The 19,546-nt window shown below is 45.2% G+C and overlaps 1 protein-coding gene and 1 pseudogene across 2 annotated transcripts; one reads left to right on the top strand and one right to left on the bottom strand.

Moving 5' to 3' along the window:
* Positions 1–149: 149 nt before the first annotated feature.
* On the bottom strand, positions 150–17,775 carry LOC311109808 (ubiquitin-associated domain-containing protein 2-like). Its single transcript, XM_084152804.1, has 9 exons — positions 17,599–17,775; positions 17,070–17,194; positions 16,430–16,549; positions 15,786–15,892; positions 2,809–2,932; positions 2,680–2,727; positions 2,280–2,528; positions 1,414–1,674; positions 150–1,318 (listed from the first exon to the last, which is right to left on the bottom strand). The coding sequence occupies exons 1-9, from the start codon at positions 17,627–17,629 to the stop codon at positions 1,205–1,207; spliced, it is 1,179 nt and encodes a 392-aa protein (XP_084008930.1). The 5' UTR covers positions 17,630–17,775; the 3' UTR covers positions 150–1,204.
* LOC311109801 (G-protein coupled receptor 183-like) lies at positions 4,632–13,392 on the top strand (annotated as a pseudogene). Its single transcript has 4 exons — positions 4,632–4,682; positions 6,743–7,058; positions 11,510–12,099; positions 12,512–13,392. The product of its transcript is annotated as a G-protein coupled receptor 183-like (transcript).
* Positions 17,776–19,546: the final 1,771 nt, after the last annotated feature.

Here is a 19,546-nt window from a genome sequence, read left to right as displayed (position 1 = left end):
GGCGGTGTAACACTGATCTCTCAAAACTGGAACTATTATTTGCCATGTTCGTCAGTGCAGTCATTCAAAAGCATCAAGGTACATTTAATTGCATTAATATGTAATACGAGTAATGCTGTGAAATAAAGCACAAAATCAGAAAAGCGTCTGAAGGTGAGAGGTAGGTTTATTCATTGAACATTATACTGTTATAGCGCTGTATGGACAGCACTGTTACCACAGCAGAGCAGAGTGCATTGCATATATTTCAGTGGTTGGAAGCGGATCTTGTTAATTTGTCATCTGTCGCGTAATAACACACACTGGCATAGGTTAACCAAACAACAAGCACACCTCAGTTTATACAGTCAGTCACATAAACCAAAAAGTAAATAAGAATGCAATAAATAAAGTGTTATGTCCTCAATGATTTTGTGAAAAAAAAACTTGTGAAACAGTAATTTTCATCATTAATATCTTGTCAGCATGATTTTATTCCACAGTGTGGTTAACCAGAATGTAGCCACTGAGCAGCTATACATACAAGCCATACACTCAGTATTACATGTGCACACGTTTTTCATTGAGAATACAAGATTGACAGTTTCCATAAATCATTTAGTATATTCTCCTCATTTCAAACCCCTTTAAGACTTCAGATTAATTCTGATTCTGAGTGTTTGCAGAAGTCATCAAACAAACTCCTGTAATCACTGTCCATGGACAAATGATGCAAAAGAAAACCTTGAGGGACTGGCGAGCATGTGTGTGCGTGTATGTTTTCTGGGCGATGGTGTGTGTGAGGTGGAGGAAGCCTTAATGAACCAGAGTATAGAGAAGACACTAGATGCAACAAACCCTGAGAATAGCAGCCTTCTGATCCTCCATCTTCTGTCCCTCAGCAGCACGGTGACAGGACAGAGTATCCAGAGTATCTGGAACAGGGCTGAGCACCCACTACCAGGAAGCACTGTGGACAGCCCTCTTCACCCTTCAGGAAACACGGTGGAAAACAGCAGCAGCAGCATTCCAATGTCCTCCTCTCTCCTTTCCTCCTAGTAACTGTGTAGTCTGTGTTGAGTTAATCTCTGTGTAGTCCTGTGGAGTTCCAGAGCAGCCCAGTCACCCTGACCTCCAACCCCAGGGCCCAGCTCACTGGGTCGGACCAAGACCACATTCTGTCCCCTCTTCCCTCTCTCAGGTTCTACATCTTTCCAACTCCTCCCTACCCTAAATGCTGCAGCAGAAAGTTGGTTGCCACATTGATGTCGTTGTTGGACGCTCTGAGGGCATCCTGAGCATCTATTCTGGAGAAACCCATCTCCATCAATCTGGCAACCTAGGGAAACAGAAATAAACACACAGGAACGTCAGAGAAATGCTAACACGAAACTGGTAAAGAAGAGCAGAAACACACACACACACAGTGCTCACCTGTTCTTCGGCTACAGGAGTGTTGTCCAAGGGAGGAGCCGTGGGCGCCAGCTGCAGTGGTGGAGCTGTGGGGTGGAGCTGCTGTGGAGTGGGGTGTGGCTGCTGTGGAGAGGGATGTGGCTGCAGCGGTGGAGAGGGGTGTGGCTGCTGTGGAGAGGGGTGTGGCTGCTGTGGAGAGGGGTGTGGTTGTGGCTCTGGGGCAAGGTTCTGTCCCCTGTGTCTCAGCGAGGGGAAAAATCTGTTCCAGTTCATTAGGCCATCCTTGGAAGGACAGAGAGGGGACAATCATGGTGTGTTCAAGACAACTGGGAACTCAAAAAAATAACGATCTCAGCCAAGGAAAAATCATGATGTCAGTGATCTTCAGGTCGGAGAAGTTGGAGCAAAATATAGCTTCGGATGTGATCAATGCAAAAATGGCCAATATGAACATTATTGTTTCTGTACAGAATAAAGGTCATTTACAATTTAGAAGAGCCCTGCCTGCACATCAGTTCAGAAGAGAGTGACCGCCGGGAGATGTGTGTGTTGGAAAGGCAGGCAGGGCTATGAGCTCAAGTAGCCTGCGCAAATGAAGGACGTTCATTCTGCCAATGAGAGGACTGCATTAAATATTCTGCAAAGGCATGCATGCTTCTGATTGGCCAAAACAGATCAGAAGGCGGGTCATGTATAATGGAATGTCTATTTGTAATAGTTATCGTATTTTTCGGGGCATCTCGTTATCATCATAGATTTAGTCAGGAGAAATAGGACGTTGATCGAATGAACACTGGTCATTGTTTTCCAAGTTGTCTTGAACACCCACAGCTTAACTATTAGGGTGTTTTTATGTAGCTGTGTGTGTGTACATCTGCAGCCCATACCTGTGGCGGTCTGTGGTTCCTCCTAGCCTGGTTGAACTGGGCCAGCAGCATCTGTTGATCATGGAGGTCCATTCTCTGCTGTCTCTGGATGTCCAGCGTAGCCCCCATGCCCAGGGGGGTGTCATTGGGGGGCAGGAGCCCGGAGAACAGGGGCTCTAGGAGGAAGGCCCCTACACGGGACAGCCACCGGGGCACGAAGAGAAGCCGCTGCACCCTCAGAGCATTACTGTGGTACAGCTTCCCAGAGATCTAAGTGCAACAAACACACTATGTGGTTCAGATGTGTGGAGTTGCGTGTGTTGCGTGTGTATTTAGGATTTCTGAAGAAGCGATTGTGGTTGAGATAATGGTTGGGTAATACTGGTTGCTATGCAACAGGATCAGTGTGGTTTGAACTCACCAGTCCACTAAGAGCAACGAGCCACATGTATGGACTGGAGGTTAGGAGCTGAAACACAACACAGAGACATATTAACCACTGGACTAACACGGACCCCCACCATGATCAACACTATGTAGCTCCACATACCTGCAGGCCTACAATGTAAACCAAGGACTTGTTAGTTATGGAGATCTGACCCAGGAGTTGAGTGACTGGAACTTTGGGGATGGAGGAGTAGAAAGGTACAAACAGGCCGAACACTGGTCCTAGCCTGGAGGGGGGAGGAGAGAGGGAGAGATGGTTAAAACAATGTTCTGTTCACATAAACCAAACCTCTCTGAGCAGATATAATGTAAAGTCTCTATTTCTGAAAGAGACTTAGAGGAAGTAACAGTGAATCCTTAACGACTAGCAGCTAACCTCAGAGCCCTCCCATTACGTTCCCACACACAAGGACACGCACGGTCCCCCACACACAAGGACACGCACGGTCCCCCACACACACGGTCCCCCACACACAAGGACACGCACTGTCCCCCACACACAAGGACACGCACGGTCCCCCACACACACGGTCCCCCACACACACGGTCCCCCACACACAAGGACACGCACGGTCCCCCACACACACGGTCCCCCACACACAAGGACACGCACTGTCCCCCACACACAAGGACATGCACGGACCCCCACACACACGGTCCCCCACACACACGGACACACATGGTCCCCCACACACACGGTCCCCCACACACAAGGACACACACGGTCCCCCACACACAAGGACACACACGGTCCCCCACACACAAGGACACACACGGTCCCCCACACACAGGAACACACACGGTCCCCCACACACAAGGACACACACGGTCCCCCACACACAAGGACACACACGGTCCCCCACACACAAGGACACACACGGTCCCCCACACAGAAGGACACACACGGTCCCCCACACACAGGAACACACACGGTCCCCCACACACAAGGACACACACGGTCCCCTACACACAAGGACACGCACGGTCCCCCACACACACAGAATGGAGATGAGCATCACAGGATGAGCCATATCTGATACTGTGAGCCATATCTGATACTGTGAGCCATATCTGATACTGTGAGCCATATCTGATACTGTGAGCCATATCTGATACGGGCCATGTTTGACACTAAAACACATTAAAGTACACACACGCACACACGCCACTTATAGTGATAGTGAGAGCCTGAGGATATGAATACAGTTCGTATTAAAGTAGAGATTAGATTCATTTCTAATGAACTACATTTGAAGGGTCAGAATGAGGATCATGACGGTAGAGATGGGGGTAAAAACATCAATACAGTTACATTTAATTTTTGCACTAGTTGGCAGTACCTGCACCAAAACTCCAGTATTTTCCCTTCATAGCTTGTTCTCCATCTTCTTTTTAAATAGGGAGCCAATTTGTTTTCAGTACTTTTATTTCCATGACTGATCAAAACTCCTTTTCTCATGGCTCACTCTTGTCCCTCTGCAGCAGACATATGGTGAGAAATATGATTGGAACATCGTTCGGCATTAAAAATCACAGCATCAAATCATAATACATTTAGAATCGTAAGAATCTCAATACATATTTAAAATCGGCTCCTAAGTATGGTGATACTATCATACCATGGGGTCCCTGGTCATTCCCAGAACCTAGTTATGAAGGGGCCAATACCCTTCCTCCTCTTTCCTCTTGTTTCTATTATTCACACACACAGAGTAAATGTAGGGAGGGGTTGGTTGCTGTGCAGGAAATGATAACAGTATACTTTGGGTACTGGCTGTGGCAGAAGCTGCACACTTCTGCATAGTCGGCCGTGGCTGACTGAGGTGGCTGACGCAATAGGGAAATATATCTGATACTTGTTCAGTTTAATTCTGTGGCTGACCTCATACATGGTCCTGGAGTCTGTTCAATGCATAGGTGACCAACCGCTCTTCTGAAACATAACCGAGGAGTGAAGATTAAGAGCTCTTCCATCTGGTGAGTACAGTATAATACAGTATGTAGTTTACACAGGTATGATACAGTATGTCGTTTATACAGGTATGATACAGTATGTAGTTTATACAGGTATGGGGGACCGTGTGTGTGGGGGACCGTGCGTGTCCTTGTGTGTGGGAACGTAATGGGAGGGCTCTGAGGTTAGCTGCTAGTCGATAAGGATTCACTGTTACTTCCTCTAAGTCTCTATCAGAAATAGAGACTGTTAGATCTGCTCAGAGAGGTTTGATAGAGATAGATAGAAACAAACAAGAAATAAGACAAAAAAAAACTTGAGCGTTCATAACTATTCACCCCCCCCCCCCCCAAAGTCAATACTTTGTAGAGCCACCTTTTGCAGCAATTACAGCTGCAAGTCTCTTGGGGTATGTCTCTATAAGCTTGGCACATCTAGCCACTCAGACTTTTTCCCATTCTTCAAGGCAAAACTGCTCCAACTCCTTCAAGTTGGATGGGTTCCGCTGGTGTACAGCAATCTTTAAGTCATACCACAGATTCTCAATTGGATTGAGGTCTGGGCTTTGACTAGGCCATTCCAAGACATTTAAATGTTTCCCCTTAAACCACTCGAGTGTTGCTTTAGCAGTATGCTTAGGGTCATTGTCCTGCTGGAAGGTGAACCTTCGTCCGAGTCTCAAATCTCTGGAAGACAAACAGGTTTCCCTCAAGAATTTCCCTGTATTTAGCACCATCCATCATTCCTTCAATTCTGACCAGTTTCCCAGTCCCTGCCGATGAATAACATCCCCACAGCATGATGCTGCCACCACCATGCTTCACTGTGGGGATGGTGTTCTCAGGGTGATGAGAGGTGTTGGGTTTGCGCCAGACATAGCGTTTTCCTTGATGGCCAAAAAGCTCAATTTTTGTCTCATCTGACCAGAGTACCTTCTTCCATATGTTTGGGGAGTCTCCCACATGCCTTTTGGTGAACACCAAACGTGTTTGCTTATTTTTTTTCTTTAAGCAATGGCTTTTTTTGGCCACTCTTCCGTAAAGCCCAGCTCTGTGGAGTGTACGGCTTAAAGTGGACCTATGGACAGATACTCCAATCTCCGCTGTGGAGCTTTGCAGCTCCTTCAGAGTTATCTTTGGTCTATTTGTTGCCTCTGATTAATGCCCTCCTTGCCTGGTCCGTGCGTTTTGGTGGGCGGCCCTCTCTTGGAAGGTTTGTTGTGGTGCCATAATCTTTCCATTTTTTAATTATGGATTTAACGGTGCTCCGTGGGATGTTCAAAGTTTCGGATATTTTTTTATAACCCAACCCTGATCTGTACTTCTCCACAACTTTGTCCCTGACCTGTTTGGAGAGCTCCTTGGTCTTCATGGTGCCGCTTGCTTGATGGTGCCCCTTGCTTAGTGGTGTTGCAGACTCTGGGGCCTTTCAGAACAGGTGTATATATACTGAGATCATGTGACATATACAGGTCATGTGACACTTAGATTGCGCACAGGTGGACTTTAACTAATTATGTGACTTCTGAAGGTAATTGGTTGCACCAGATCTTATTTAGGGGCTTCATAGCAAAGGGGGTGAATACATATGCACGCATCACTTTTCCGTTATTTATTTTCTATACTTTTTTTAAACAAGTAATTATTTTTATTTCACTTCACCAATTTGGACTATTTTGTGTATGTTCATTACATGAAATCCAAATAAAAATCAATTTAAATTACAGGTTGTAATGCAACAAAATAGGAAAAACACCAAGGGGGATGAATACTTTTGCAAGGCACTGTATGATAGTGTGATACGGTATGTAGTTTACACAGGTATGATACAGTATTATACAGTATGTAGTTTACACAAGTATGAGCGTAGATCTTTTTCACAGGAAAGTGAATTTACCCCACAAATTGTGGGTATATTTTGGTTTGCAATTATTGCATGTGTTCATAAGTGTTACAGACCAAATGATGTGTGACAAATGGAGCATTGTTCTGATTTGGTTAGTTGATTTTAAAACTACTGCAAGTGTCCTCAATCTTGCGAGGTACGCCTATCTTCACCCAAACCCTTATTTGCTGTGCTTCAGATTTTACACTTCCTGTTACTAACCATCATGTCGTGGTCTGAGGGTGTGAACTCCACCCTGAACCTTCACTCCAACACCACCTCCCCCCTGTTCTGCACCAACCTGTACGACCACCGGCCCGTCGCCCGCGTCCTCATGTCTCTCCACTACACCCTGGTCTTTATACTCGGCCTCCTAGGTAACGCCCTGGCACTACACATCATCAGACCCAACCTGGCCCAGATCAACTCTACCACGCTCTACTCTGCCAACCTGGCCGCCTCCGACGTCCTCTTCACCCTGGCCCTGCCGCTGAGGATAACCTACTACGCTCTAGGTCAGTGATACTGTCAGTGATACTCAACTACTACGCTCTAGGTCAGTGATACTGTCAGTGATACTCAACTACTACACCCTAGGTCAGTGATACTGTCAGTGATACTCAACTACTACACCCTAGGTCAGTGATACTGTCAGTGATACTCAACTACTACACCCTAGGTCAGTGATACTGTCAGTGGTACTCAACTACTACACCCTAGGTCAGTGATACTGTCAGTGATACTCAACTACTACACCCTAGGTCAGTGATATTGTCAGTGATACTCAACTACTACACCCTAGGTCAGTGATACTGTCAGTGATACTCAACTACTACGCCCTAGGTCAGTGATACTGTCAGTGATACTCAACTACTACACCCTAGGTCAGTGATACTGTCAGTGATACTCAACTACTACGCCCTAGGTCAGTGATATTGTCAGTGATACTCAACTACTACACCCTAGGTCAGTGATACTGTCAGTGATACTCAACTACTACACCCTAGGTCAGTGATACTGTCAGTGATACTCAACTACTACACCCTAGGTCAGTGATACTGTCAGTGATACTCAACTACTACACCCTAGGTCAGTGATACTGTCAGTGATACTCAACTACTACGCCCTAGGTCAGTGATACTGTCAGTGATACTCAACTACTACGCCCTAGGTCAGTGATACTGTCAGTGATACTCAACTACTACGCCCTAGGTCAGTGATACTGTCAGTGATACTGTCAGTGGTACTCAACTACTACACCCTAGGTCAGTGATACTCAACTACTACACCCTAGGTCAGTGATACTGTCAGTGATACTCAACTACTACACCCTAGGTCAGTGATACTGTCAGTGATACTCAACTACTACGCCCTAGGTCAGTGATACTGTCAGTGATACTCAACTACTACACCCTAGGTCAGTGATACTGTCAGTGATGCTCAACTACTACGCCCTAGGTCAGTGATACTGTCAGTGATACTCAACTACTACACCCTAGGTCAGTGATACTGTCAGTGATGCTCAACTACTACACCCTAGGTCAGTGATACTGTCAGTGATACTCAACTACTACACCCTAGGTCAGTGATACTGTCAGTGATGCTCAACTACTACACCCTAGGTCAGTGATACTGTCAGTGATACTCAACTACTACACCCTAGGTCAGTGATACTGTCAGTGATACTCAACTACTACACCCTAGGTCAGTGATACTGTCAGTGATACTCAACTACTACGCCCTAGGTCAGTGATACTGTCAGTGATACTCAACTACTACGCCCTAGGTCAGTGATACTGTCAGTGATACTCAACTACTACGCCCTAGGTCAGTGATACTCAACTACTACACCCTAGGTCAGTGATACTGTCAGTGATACTCAACTACTACACCCTAGGTCAGTGATACTGTCAGTGATACTCAACTACTACGCCCTAGGTCAGTGATACTGTCAGTGATACTGTCAGTGATACTCAACTACTACACCCTAGGTCAGTGATACTGTCAGTGGTACTCAACTACTACACCCTAGGTCAGTGATACTGTCAGTGATACTCAACTACTACACCCTAGGTCAGTGATACTGTCAGTGATACTCAACTACTACACCCTAGGTCAGTGATACTGTCAGTGATACTCAACTACTACGCTCTAGGTCAGTGATACTGTCAGTGATACTCAACTACTACACCCTAGGTCAGTGATACTGTCAGTGATACTCAACTACTACACCCTAGGTCAGTGATACTGTCAGTGATACTCAACTACTACGCCCTAGGTCAGTGATACTGTCAGTGATACTCAACTACTACACCCTAGGTCAGTGATACTGTCAGTGATACTCAACTACTACACCCTAGGTCAGTGATACTGTCAGTGATACTCAACTACTACACCCTAGGTCAGTGATACTGTCAGTGATACTCAACTACTACGCTCTAGGTCAGTGATACTGTCAGTGATACTCAACTACTACACCCTAGGTCAGTGATACTGTCAGTGATACTCAACTACTACACCCTAGGTCAGTGATACTGTCAGTGATACTCAACTACTACACCCTAGGTCAGTGATACTGTCAGTGATACTCAACTACTACGCCCTAGGTCAGTGATACTGTCAGTGATACTCAACTACTACACCCTAGGTCAGTGATACTGTCAGTGATACTCAACTACTACACCCTAGGTCAGTGATACTGTCAGTGATACTCAACTACTACGCTCTAGGTCAGTGATACTGTCAGTGATACTCAACTACTACACCCTAGGTCAGTGATACTGTCAGTGATACTCAACTACTACACCCTAGGTCAGTGATACTGTCAGTGATACTCAACTACTACACCCTAGGTCAGTGATACTGTCAGTGATACTCAACTACTACGCCCTAGGTCAGTGATACTGTCAGTGATACTGTCAGTGATACTCAACTACTACACCCTAGGTCAGTGATACTGTCAGTGATACTCAACTACTACGCTCTAGGTCAGTGATACTGTCAGTGATACTCAACTACTACGCCCTAGGTCAGTGATACTGTCAGTGATACTCAACTACTACACCCTAGGTCAGTGATACTGTCAGTGATACTCAACTACTACACCCTAGGTCAGTGATACTGTCAGTGATACTCAACTACTACGCCCTAGGTCAGTGATACTGTCAGTGATACTCAACTACTACACCCTAGGTCAGTGATACTGTCAGTGATACTCAACTACTACGCTCTAGGTCAGTGATACTCAAATGGCGGCCCGTGGGCCACATCCGTTTAAAAATAGTTTGGAAGTAGTTTAAACAAACAACTAGAAGCAGATAGAAGGTATGTAGAAATGATACAGGGCCTGCAGAAAGTATTCATACCCCTTGACTTATTCCACATTTTCTTGTGTTACAGCCTGAACTCAAAATGGATTCAATATTTTTTCCCCACCCATCTACACACAATACCCCATAATGACAAAGTGAAAACATGTTTGTAGAAATGTTTGCTAATATATTGAAAATGAACTCTCTCAGAAATATCTCATTTGCATAAGTATTCACACCCGAGTCAATACTTTGTAGAATCACCTTTGGTGGTGATTACAACTGTGAGTCTTTCTGGGTAAGTCTCTAAGAGCTTTGCACACCTGGATTGTACAATATTTGCCGATTATTATTTTTAAAATTCTTCAAGGTCTGTCAAATTGATTGTTGATCATTGATAAGACAGCCATTATCAAGTCTTGCCATATATTTTCAAGCTGATTTAAGTCAAAATGGTAACTATGCCACTCAGGAACATTCAATGTCGTCTTGGTAACCAACTTCAGTGTAGATTTGGCCTTGTCTTTTCGGTTATTGTCCTGCTGAAAGGTGAATTAATCTCCCAGTGTCTGTTAGAAAGCAGACTGAACTAAGTTTTCCTCTAGGATTTTGCCTGTGCTTAGCTCTTCCATTTCTTTTTATCCCAAAATACTCCCTAGTCCTTGCCGGTGACAAGAATACCCATAACATGATGGGGCAACCACCATGCTTGAAAATATGAAGAGTGGTACTCAGTGATGTGTTGTGTTGGATTTGCCCCAAACATAACGTTTTGTATTCAGGACATAAAGTTAAATTTTTGGCCACATTTTTTGCATTATTACTTAAGTGCCTTGTTGCAAAAAGGATGCATGTTTTGGAATATTTGTAATCTGTACAGGCTTCCTTCTTTTCAATCTGTAATTTAGGTTTGTAATGTGGAGTAACTACAATGTTGTTGATCCATCCTCAGTCTAACTGTTTTAAAATCACCATTGGCCTCAGGGTGAAATCCCTGAGCGGTTTCCCTCCTCTCCGGCAACTGAGTTAGGAAGGATGCCTGTATCTTTGTAGTGATTGGGTGTATTGATACACTGGGTGTATTGATACACTATCCAAAATGTAATTAATAACTTCACCATGCTCAAAGGGATATTCAATGTCTGCGGGGCATTGAAAAACTTCCCTGGTCTTTGTGGTTGAATCTGTGCTTGATATGTATTACTCGATTGAGGGACCTTACAAATAATTGTGTGTGGGGTACAGAGATGGGGTAGTCATTCAAAAATCATGTTAACCACTATTATTGAACATGGAAGGAGTCCATGCAACTTATTATGCGATTTGTTATGCACATTTCTACTCCTGAACTTATTTAGGGTTGCCATAGCAAAGGGGTTGAAACTTATTTACTCAAGACATTTCAGCTTTTCATTTTTTATTAATTTCAAAAAATGTCTACAAACTAAATTCCACAGTGACACAAAATCTAAATTTAATCCATTTTGTATTCAGGCTGTAACACAATAAAAATGTGGGAAAAGTAAAAAGGGGTGTGAATACTTTCTGAAGGCACTGTGTCCACCCAGATCCCTGTAGCCCTGGCCTCTTGTTATGTTCCAGAAGTGGACTAGCCTCTCTTGGTAATCTTTGAGTCTCCCTGCCTCTGCCCCTAGGTTTCCACTGGCCCCTGGGGGAGACCCTGTGTCGGGTCACTGCCCTTCTGTTCTACGTCAACACCTACGCAGGGGTCAACTTCATGACCTGCCTGGCCATAGACCGCTTCGTAGCCGTGGTTCTCCCTCTACGCTACACCAGGCTCTGCCGGGCCCGGACGGTCCGCTACGTCTGCCTAGGGGTGTGGGTTCTAGTCCTGGTCCAGACGTTACCACTCCTCTCCATGACCATGACCCGGGCCGAGCCGGATGGGACCACCACCTGCATGGAGTACCCCAACTTCGAGAACGGGGCCGTGGAGGGTCTCCCCTACGTCCTCACTGGAGCCGTCGTCATGGGATATGGCGTTCCCGTTGCGACCATCCTGTGTTGCTACTTGGTGTTGCTATGGAAGCTGCGGTTGGCGGCGAGGAGTGGGGTCGGTGGGCGAGGTCACAGGTCATTGAGGAGCCAGAAGGCGATGGGGGTGATAGCAGGGGTGGTGTTGGTGTTTGTAGTGTGTTTCAGTCCCTATCACATCAACATCCTGCAGTATATGATCAGAAAGATGAGATACACACCAGACTGCACTGAGCTTCAGGCCTTTCAGGTAGTTATCTCCACACCAGTAGAGGCTGGTGGGAGGAGCTATAGGAGGACGGGCTTATTGTAATGGCTGGAATGGAATTAATGGAACAGAGTCAAACATGTGGTTTCCATTTGTTTGACGTGTTCTATTCATTCCATTCCAGTCATTACAATGAGCCCTTCCTCCTACAGCGCCTCCTACCAGCCTCCATGGACACACACTTCGTTGTGCACACACACAGACATAGGCCTATCTGTTAATATCATTGTCTTTTTGTGTGTGTGTGTGTGTGTGTGTTGAGCATGAGATTGTGTATTTAAGCGTGTGTGCAATGCATCTCCTTTAGTTTGTCCATCTCCAATCCACGTGTGACCGACTCCTCCACCTCCACTATTCTCCCTCTCCCCTACTCCTCCCCCTCCCCTCCCTCCAGATGTCTCTACACTTCACTGTGTGTCTCATGAACCTCAACTGCTGCCTGGACCCCTTTGTCTATTTCTTCGCCTGTAAGGGCTACAAGAGGAGGGTGTTGAAGTTGTTGAGGGTTCAGGTCAGTGCCTCCTTCTCCAGCGTGGTCCGAATCGGGGAGGACACCTCCTTCACACGGGGGGAGACCCAGGTTGGGAGGAGCAGGATGAGGCTGGGTAGCCGCACAGCTAGTCCTGTTGCTTTAGATGATGCTACCAATATCATTACTGGGCCAGAGACTGAGACAGGAGCCAGAGCCAGAGACTGAGACAGGTGCCACATCCAACCAACTACCACAAAGACAGGAGTCATATCCAACCAACTACCACAAATACAGGAGCCACATCCAACCAACTACCACAAAGACAGGAGCCACATCCAACCAACTACCACAAAGACAGGAGCCACATCCAACCAACTACCACAAAGACAGGAGCCACATCCAACCAACTACCACAAAGACAGGAGCCACATCCAACCAACTACCACAAAGACAGGAGCCACATCCAACCAACTACCACAAAGACAGGAGCCACATCCAACCAACTACCACAAAGACAGGAGCCACATCCAACCAACTACTCCTGAGACAGGAGCCATATCCAACCAACTACCCCTGAGACAGGAGCCATATCCAACCAACTACCACAAAGACAGGAGCCATATCCAACCAACTACCACAAAGACAGGAGCCATATCCAACCAACTACCACAAAGACAGAAGTCATATCCAACCACCACAAAAGACAGGAGCCATATCCAACCAACTGCCCCTGAGACAGGAGCCATATCCAACCAACTGCCCCTGAGACAGGAGCCATATCCAACCAACTGCCCCTGAGACAGGAGCCATATCCAACCAACTGCCCCTGAGACAGGAGCCATATCCAACCAATTCTCCCTGAGACAGGAGCCATATCCAACCAACTGCCCCTGAGACAGGAGCCATATCCAACCAACTGCCCCTGAGACAGGAGCCTAACATGTCAGACCGTTCGCGTGCGTGTGTCCGCCATCGCGTGCATGCATGTTGATTTTGTCCCCCCACACCAGACGCGATCAGGACGTGCATGTTGATTTTGTCCCCCCACACCAGACGCGATCAGGACGTGCATGTTGATTTTGTCCCCCCACACCAGACGCGATCAGGACGTGCATGTTGATTTTGTCCCCCCAACACCAGACGCGATCAGGACGTGCATGTTGATTTTGTCCCCCCACACCAGACGCGATCAGGACGTGCATGTTGATTTTGTCCCCCCAACACCAGACGCGATCAGGACGTGCATGTTGATTTTGTCCCCCCAACACCAGACGCGATCTGGACGTGCAGGTTGAAATATCAAAACGAACTCTGAACCAACTATATTAATTTGGGGACAGGTCAAAAACATTAAACATTTATGGCAATTTAGTCAGCTAGCTTGCTGTTGCTAGCTAATTTGTCCCGGTATATAAACATTGGGTTGTTATTTTACCTGAAATGCACAAGGTCCTCTACTCCAACAACTATTCCACAGATAAAAGGGTAAACCGAGTTTGTTTCTAGTAATCTCCCCTCCTTCAGGATTCTTCTTCTTCTTCTTTGGACTTTATATGGAGGTTGGCAACCAACTTTAAGGTGCATTACCACCACCAACTGGACTGGAATGTGGACCTTAGTTAATCTTTCAATCATCCACGTGGGTATAACGTGGGTATATGCTCCTAAAAACCAATGAGGAGATGGGCGAAGCGGGACTTGCAGCGCATCAAGCGTCACAAATAGAACCAAGTTCTATTTTAGCGCCTGGATACGCAGACGCGCGCGAGCAGTGTGGGTGCAATGATTGAATAACATGTATGTGTACATTTATTCTGCAACTCTCACGCACGCAATGCAAGAGGTGTGGTCAGCATGTTATCCAACCAACCCCTGAGACAGGAGCCATATCAAACCAACTACCCCAAAGACAGGAGCCATATCCAACCAAGTACCCCAAAGACAGGAGCCATATCCAACCAAGTACCCCAAAGACAGGAGCCATATCCAACCAAGTACCCCAAAGACAGGAGCCATATCCAACCAAGTACCCCAAAGACAGGAGCCATATCCAACCAAGTACCCCAAAGACAGGAGCCATATCCAACCAACTACCCCAAAGACAGGAGCCATATCTAGCTGAGTAGCCCCAGAGCCTGTCCTGGTCCTGGACCTTGAGATGACCACTACTAGGCCAGACAAACAGAACCACTAGTCTCGACACACTTCCTAGTCCTGGGTTGTATTCACTAGGAACCAAACAGAAGAGAAAGGAACTGAAACAGGGAGGGACTACAATAACTTGTCCAATAAGATATGCTTGTTTTCGTTTTACTTCCTTGTTCACTTTCAGAACTAATGAGAGAAAGATGGAAATCAAGGTTCCATAACCACAAGAAAACAACCTAAAGACAGCACCGCCATTACATCAAGGTTAACTAAAAGGGCTGCCTACGGAGCAGGATGCCATATGCAGTTGTCGCACAAGTGAAAAGATACAATCTTACCTGTACTGATTCATCTTGAACATTTCCGGCACATTGAACTTTGTATAGATATTTATGCTTTTCATATTGAATAGTTTTCACTTCAAATACTTTCTTTTTAACTGCTGTATGAAGTGGAATTAGCTCAGCTAATTCCCTGTGGTCCTCTGTAGCTCAGCTGGTAGAGCACAGCGCTTGTAACGCAAAGGTAGTGGGTTCGATCCCCGGGACCACCCATACACAAAAATGTATGCACGCACGACTGTAAGTCGCTTTGGATAAAAGCGTCTGCTAAATGGCATATTATTATTATATTATAATTAAACCATTATATTTCAGTGTGACTGTTTTATTTCACCTAGGTCTGATGTAGGCCTAGGTTTGCCAGGTGTGAAACTAACGACACAAACATCTCACTTCCATAAAAGGTAAAAGGCCAACAAGTTCCAGTACTTCCTGGTTTTTCAAAGTGTGATGTTGTTTTCATACAGGATGTAGGCCTATAGCTTGTTTGTAAGTAGCTGCAGCACATTGACCCCCTCATTGATCTCTGCTCTCTAGTGGTGTTAACACAAAGTTACACCTTCAATGAACAAGTTCACACTTCAAGGAAATAAGTGCATAGGAGTAAGGGGTTGATTTTGGGCTTGAGCTCAGGTGTGAAAGACAGGTGTTAAGGACAGGTGTGAAATACAGTTGTGAAAAACATGTGTGAAGATAGAGGTACTCACAGTCCGGCAGGCAGCTCAGCCACCTGGTAGTCAAACAGGTAGTGAAATGCTTCGGCTAGCAGGAAGTCCATCAGTGCAGTGAGGACCCACGTCCCAAACAGGAAGGACTACAGGAAGAACCAGGATGTTACAATTAGGACTACAGGAAGAACCAGGATATTACAGTAAGGACTACAGGAAGAACCAGGATATTACAGTTAGGACTACAGGAAGAACCAGGATGTTACAGTTAGGACTACAGGAAGAACCAGGATGTTACAGTTAGGACTACAGGAAGAATCAGGATGTTACAGTTAGGACTACAGGAAGAACCAGGATGTTACAGTTAGGACTACAGGAAGAACCAGGATGTTACAGTTAGGACTACAGGAAGAATCAGGATGTTACAGTTAGGACTACAGGAAGAACCAGGATGTTACAGTTAGGACTACAGGAAGAATCAGGATGTTACAGTTAGGACTACAGGAAGAACCAGGATGTTATAGTATGAAACAATGACATCATCATAACATAAAATCATATCATCATCATGATAATCTGATGAAACAACTGATAATCTGTGCAGCACGCCTGCAATAAAGACCACCTGGAACACACCCAGTGAGTCTGACATAGGTTTACAAGGTAGGTTGAACTGAATTTACAGCAAACTTTCTGCTGCCAAACCGTCTCTCGAAGATGCGAAAGTTGTAGATTAGCAGACTGTTGCAGAAGGTGTCCTTTAGGTCCAGACAGATCAGTCTGCCACACACTAACCGCCATACCTTATAGAGGAGGAGAAAGGGTTGTTACACAGTACACACACAGAAGGAGAGCAACATCTCAGAGTTTCTAAACCCAGATGAGCAACATAACGAAACTTCCGGGGACGCTTGCGAAACAGACTTGGCAGACCAGACCTAAAGATGTGTCCTTAGTTGTTCATTTTCTAGAAATCTAAACGCAAAACCGAGATTCGAGCCAATGTCTCAAGTAGCTGAAACTGTCATTACTACAACCTCGTGAAAGTGACAAACTGACAAGTTATAATTTTAATCAAAAACAACTTTATATCGAAGGAGTGCCTTTGAGTTGACGACCTGAATTTGCGCAGTTCGGCTTTTAATGGCCGTGTCGCGCCGATTACGTGTTTCTGGGCATGAGTTTAGCTAGCCACAAGCGTGATCGGGGATTTCTATTGGAGAAGCAGTTTCTGCCTATCTTCATACTGTACCGTCTTTGGCAATTTGATACACACAAAAGGAGATAGGAGAGGATTACGACACACTCTCTCTCTTCCCCTACCTGTTGCTGCTGCGTGATGGCCTGTAGGCTGTAGGTGAACAGGTGATGGTACTGGGGCAGGAGGGTTAGCACGACAGTCAGACCACTGAGGACCAGGAGGAGACCTTTAGACAGGGGGGCCTTATCTGTGGGGGGGGGGCAACCAATCAATCAACAACCTACCTGTAGGGCACAATCAATTTGATACTCTATCAGAACTTACAGCACAGAGTACTTGTTCCTGGTAGCTACTGTATGGGAATATTGTATGGGAAATGTGGGCGGGGCAACCGCATGCACCTTTCTGTCACTATAGTACTGAGCCAGCGTTGAGCGTCGTTTATGAAATGAAACAAGTATCTAGAGATATCATGCAATATTAGACATTATGACAAAAATGGTATAGGCTCGAATCGTCGATTGTACGTGTTGAAACGACGATGTGATCCGTCCAAATAGTTAGAGTAATCTAGAATGAATGACAGTGCAAAGCTGCGAGAAAGGACCGAGCGAAAGCACTCGGACCCGAATCAACTAGTTTGGTACTTACCGAGCCCTCGGGAACCGGTGGTCGTGAACATGATGGAAAACGAAAAAATAGAATGACTGTCTATGCAAAGGAACTGAAAATTGAAGATACAAATTTAGCTAAAAGTTAAAAAGAAAAAAAACTCGTCGTAGGGAAATAGAGGGGAAAGGGTATCGAGTACGGTGGTCGAGTTCGTCCAAAAACTCTCGAGATTGTTGTTTTAGACACGCAAATCTCGAGATGCACTGAATGGAAATTGACACATGAGGTCGGTATTTCACTATCAATGGTCAGTAAAGGCTCTCGTTATTGTAGCTGGTTATACAGGTAATTGCCACAATAACAAAACATGCATTCAAAAGCATCACTTAAGTAATTGTATTTCTTCACTGGCCCTCATTTCATTTAATCCATTTGGTGGATACTGTCCTCGTCAGCAGCAAGTGATCAAAGAAAGGTTTTGAGTGGCCTCTATTATTGAACATAGTCAACAAAAACACTCTGACACTTGGCTTGACATGTTCTTTGATCACCAACTCCCTGTACTCACCCTCCCAAAGACATGTCAGCGGGTATTGAACAGAAGCTAGCATTTCTCCACTATCTGCATAAAGATCAAACCGTTGCCATCTCCTTGACAGTTGTTCCTGTGAAGAGGAGAAAAATGCACAGTGGACACATTACTCATTCATACTGAGATGAACCTCATCAGACAAGAGGACTTCTACACACACACACACACACACACACACACACACACACACACTATCATTGGCAGGTTCCCTCCTCCCTCCAGAAGCCTGAAGCGATAATGCACAGTGCATGGTTTCTTTATCCAGACTAGCGCTCTCCTAAGCACCCTCTGACAGCTTAAGACCCTCCTCAGACGCAGAGCGGGATGTTTCTGTGTCAGCATTTATGTCTTCCCCTCGTAACGTCTGAGCCCCTCAACAGATAGAGAGGCAGCACAGACAGAGGCTTTGAATGGCAGGCTTTGTGTTCAGTGTGTTTGATCTCCCTGTTTTTATCTGGATACACTGTTCTTCTTCTTCTTCTTTTGCCCTTTGTAAGCACCAGATGTCTTATCGTGTTGTCTTCTTCTGTGAAATGATGAATCTGGGGTTCAGGATTGATTACACAAATCATAGCTACTGAGATCAGGGGCGTCAAAGATCAGCACAACCTCAAAATGCTTTTCCCTGCAAATCCACACGTCTTCTCTTTGTGGTTATTGAATTGAATATCTGTGTTTAGGCTATTTCATGTTATTAATTTAACTGTAAATTGAAATGTAGACTTACATCAATGACATTCAGTGCATTTAATGTGTTTATACTCTTAAGACATGACTGATCGTGTGGAACATTAAATGCTTTAATTAATGACAATGGGGTTGGTTATTTTCAACAGGCAGCGCTAGCTCTGACAGTCCCACTAATTGCTCTGCAGATGAATTATTATGTCTGCCTTAATGCATCTGTTGCCTTTAATATGACTGCTGGAAAGATTTCATTAGTGTTTCACCATGGCAACGAAGATGCACTTATACTCCTTCACATAGTACTCCAATGGCTGTGAATTCTACTGTGTATTAGGCTACCGTCTTGAATAAAAACAATACCACTTTCAACATCGTCACCATACCTGAAAATATCTAACCAGCTATTCCTTTACCTTACTATAATGTAGAATGTTTTTACACTTTTAATACAAATGTTTCTGCCTTTTTTACTACTTTCAGAACCCAGTAGGTAGATCCATATGTTGCGTCTAGTCTAGTGGATGTCTGAGGAGCCACGTCTAGATCAAGCTAAACATCCAGCATTCTTTTCAGGAACTGTTTTTTTGTTTAACGTTGACCTTGCCAATACAAATACTGATTAATAACAGTGTAAACTCTTCTGCTTGTTTAATTTCTTTAAAATTCATAACTAGGATATTGGATAATAAACAATTTAGAGCATCGTTA

The sequence above is a fragment of the Coregonus lavaretus genome, assembly GCF_964263955.1.
Source record: "Coregonus lavaretus genome assembly, chromosome: 35".
Taxonomy (NCBI): domain Eukaryota; kingdom Metazoa; phylum Chordata; class Actinopteri; order Salmoniformes; family Salmonidae; genus Coregonus; species Coregonus lavaretus.
Note: the sequence above shows the minus strand (reverse complement) of the source record. Positions and strands in the feature narration are given on the sequence as shown.

Coding starts and splice junctions, on each gene's coding strand:
- LOC311109808 (XM_084152804.1), bottom strand. CDS start 17,629: ATGTTCACGACCACCGGTTCCCGAGGGCTCG. Junction 15,893..16,429: donor TTGGCAGCAGAAAGTTTGCT/GTAAATTCAGTT, acceptor TTCTTCCTGTAG/TCCTTCCTGTTTGGGACGTG. Junction 1,319..1,413: donor CTCCTGTAGCCGAAGAACAG/GTGAGCACTGTG, acceptor CTGTTTCCCTAG/GTTGCCAGATTGATGGAGAT.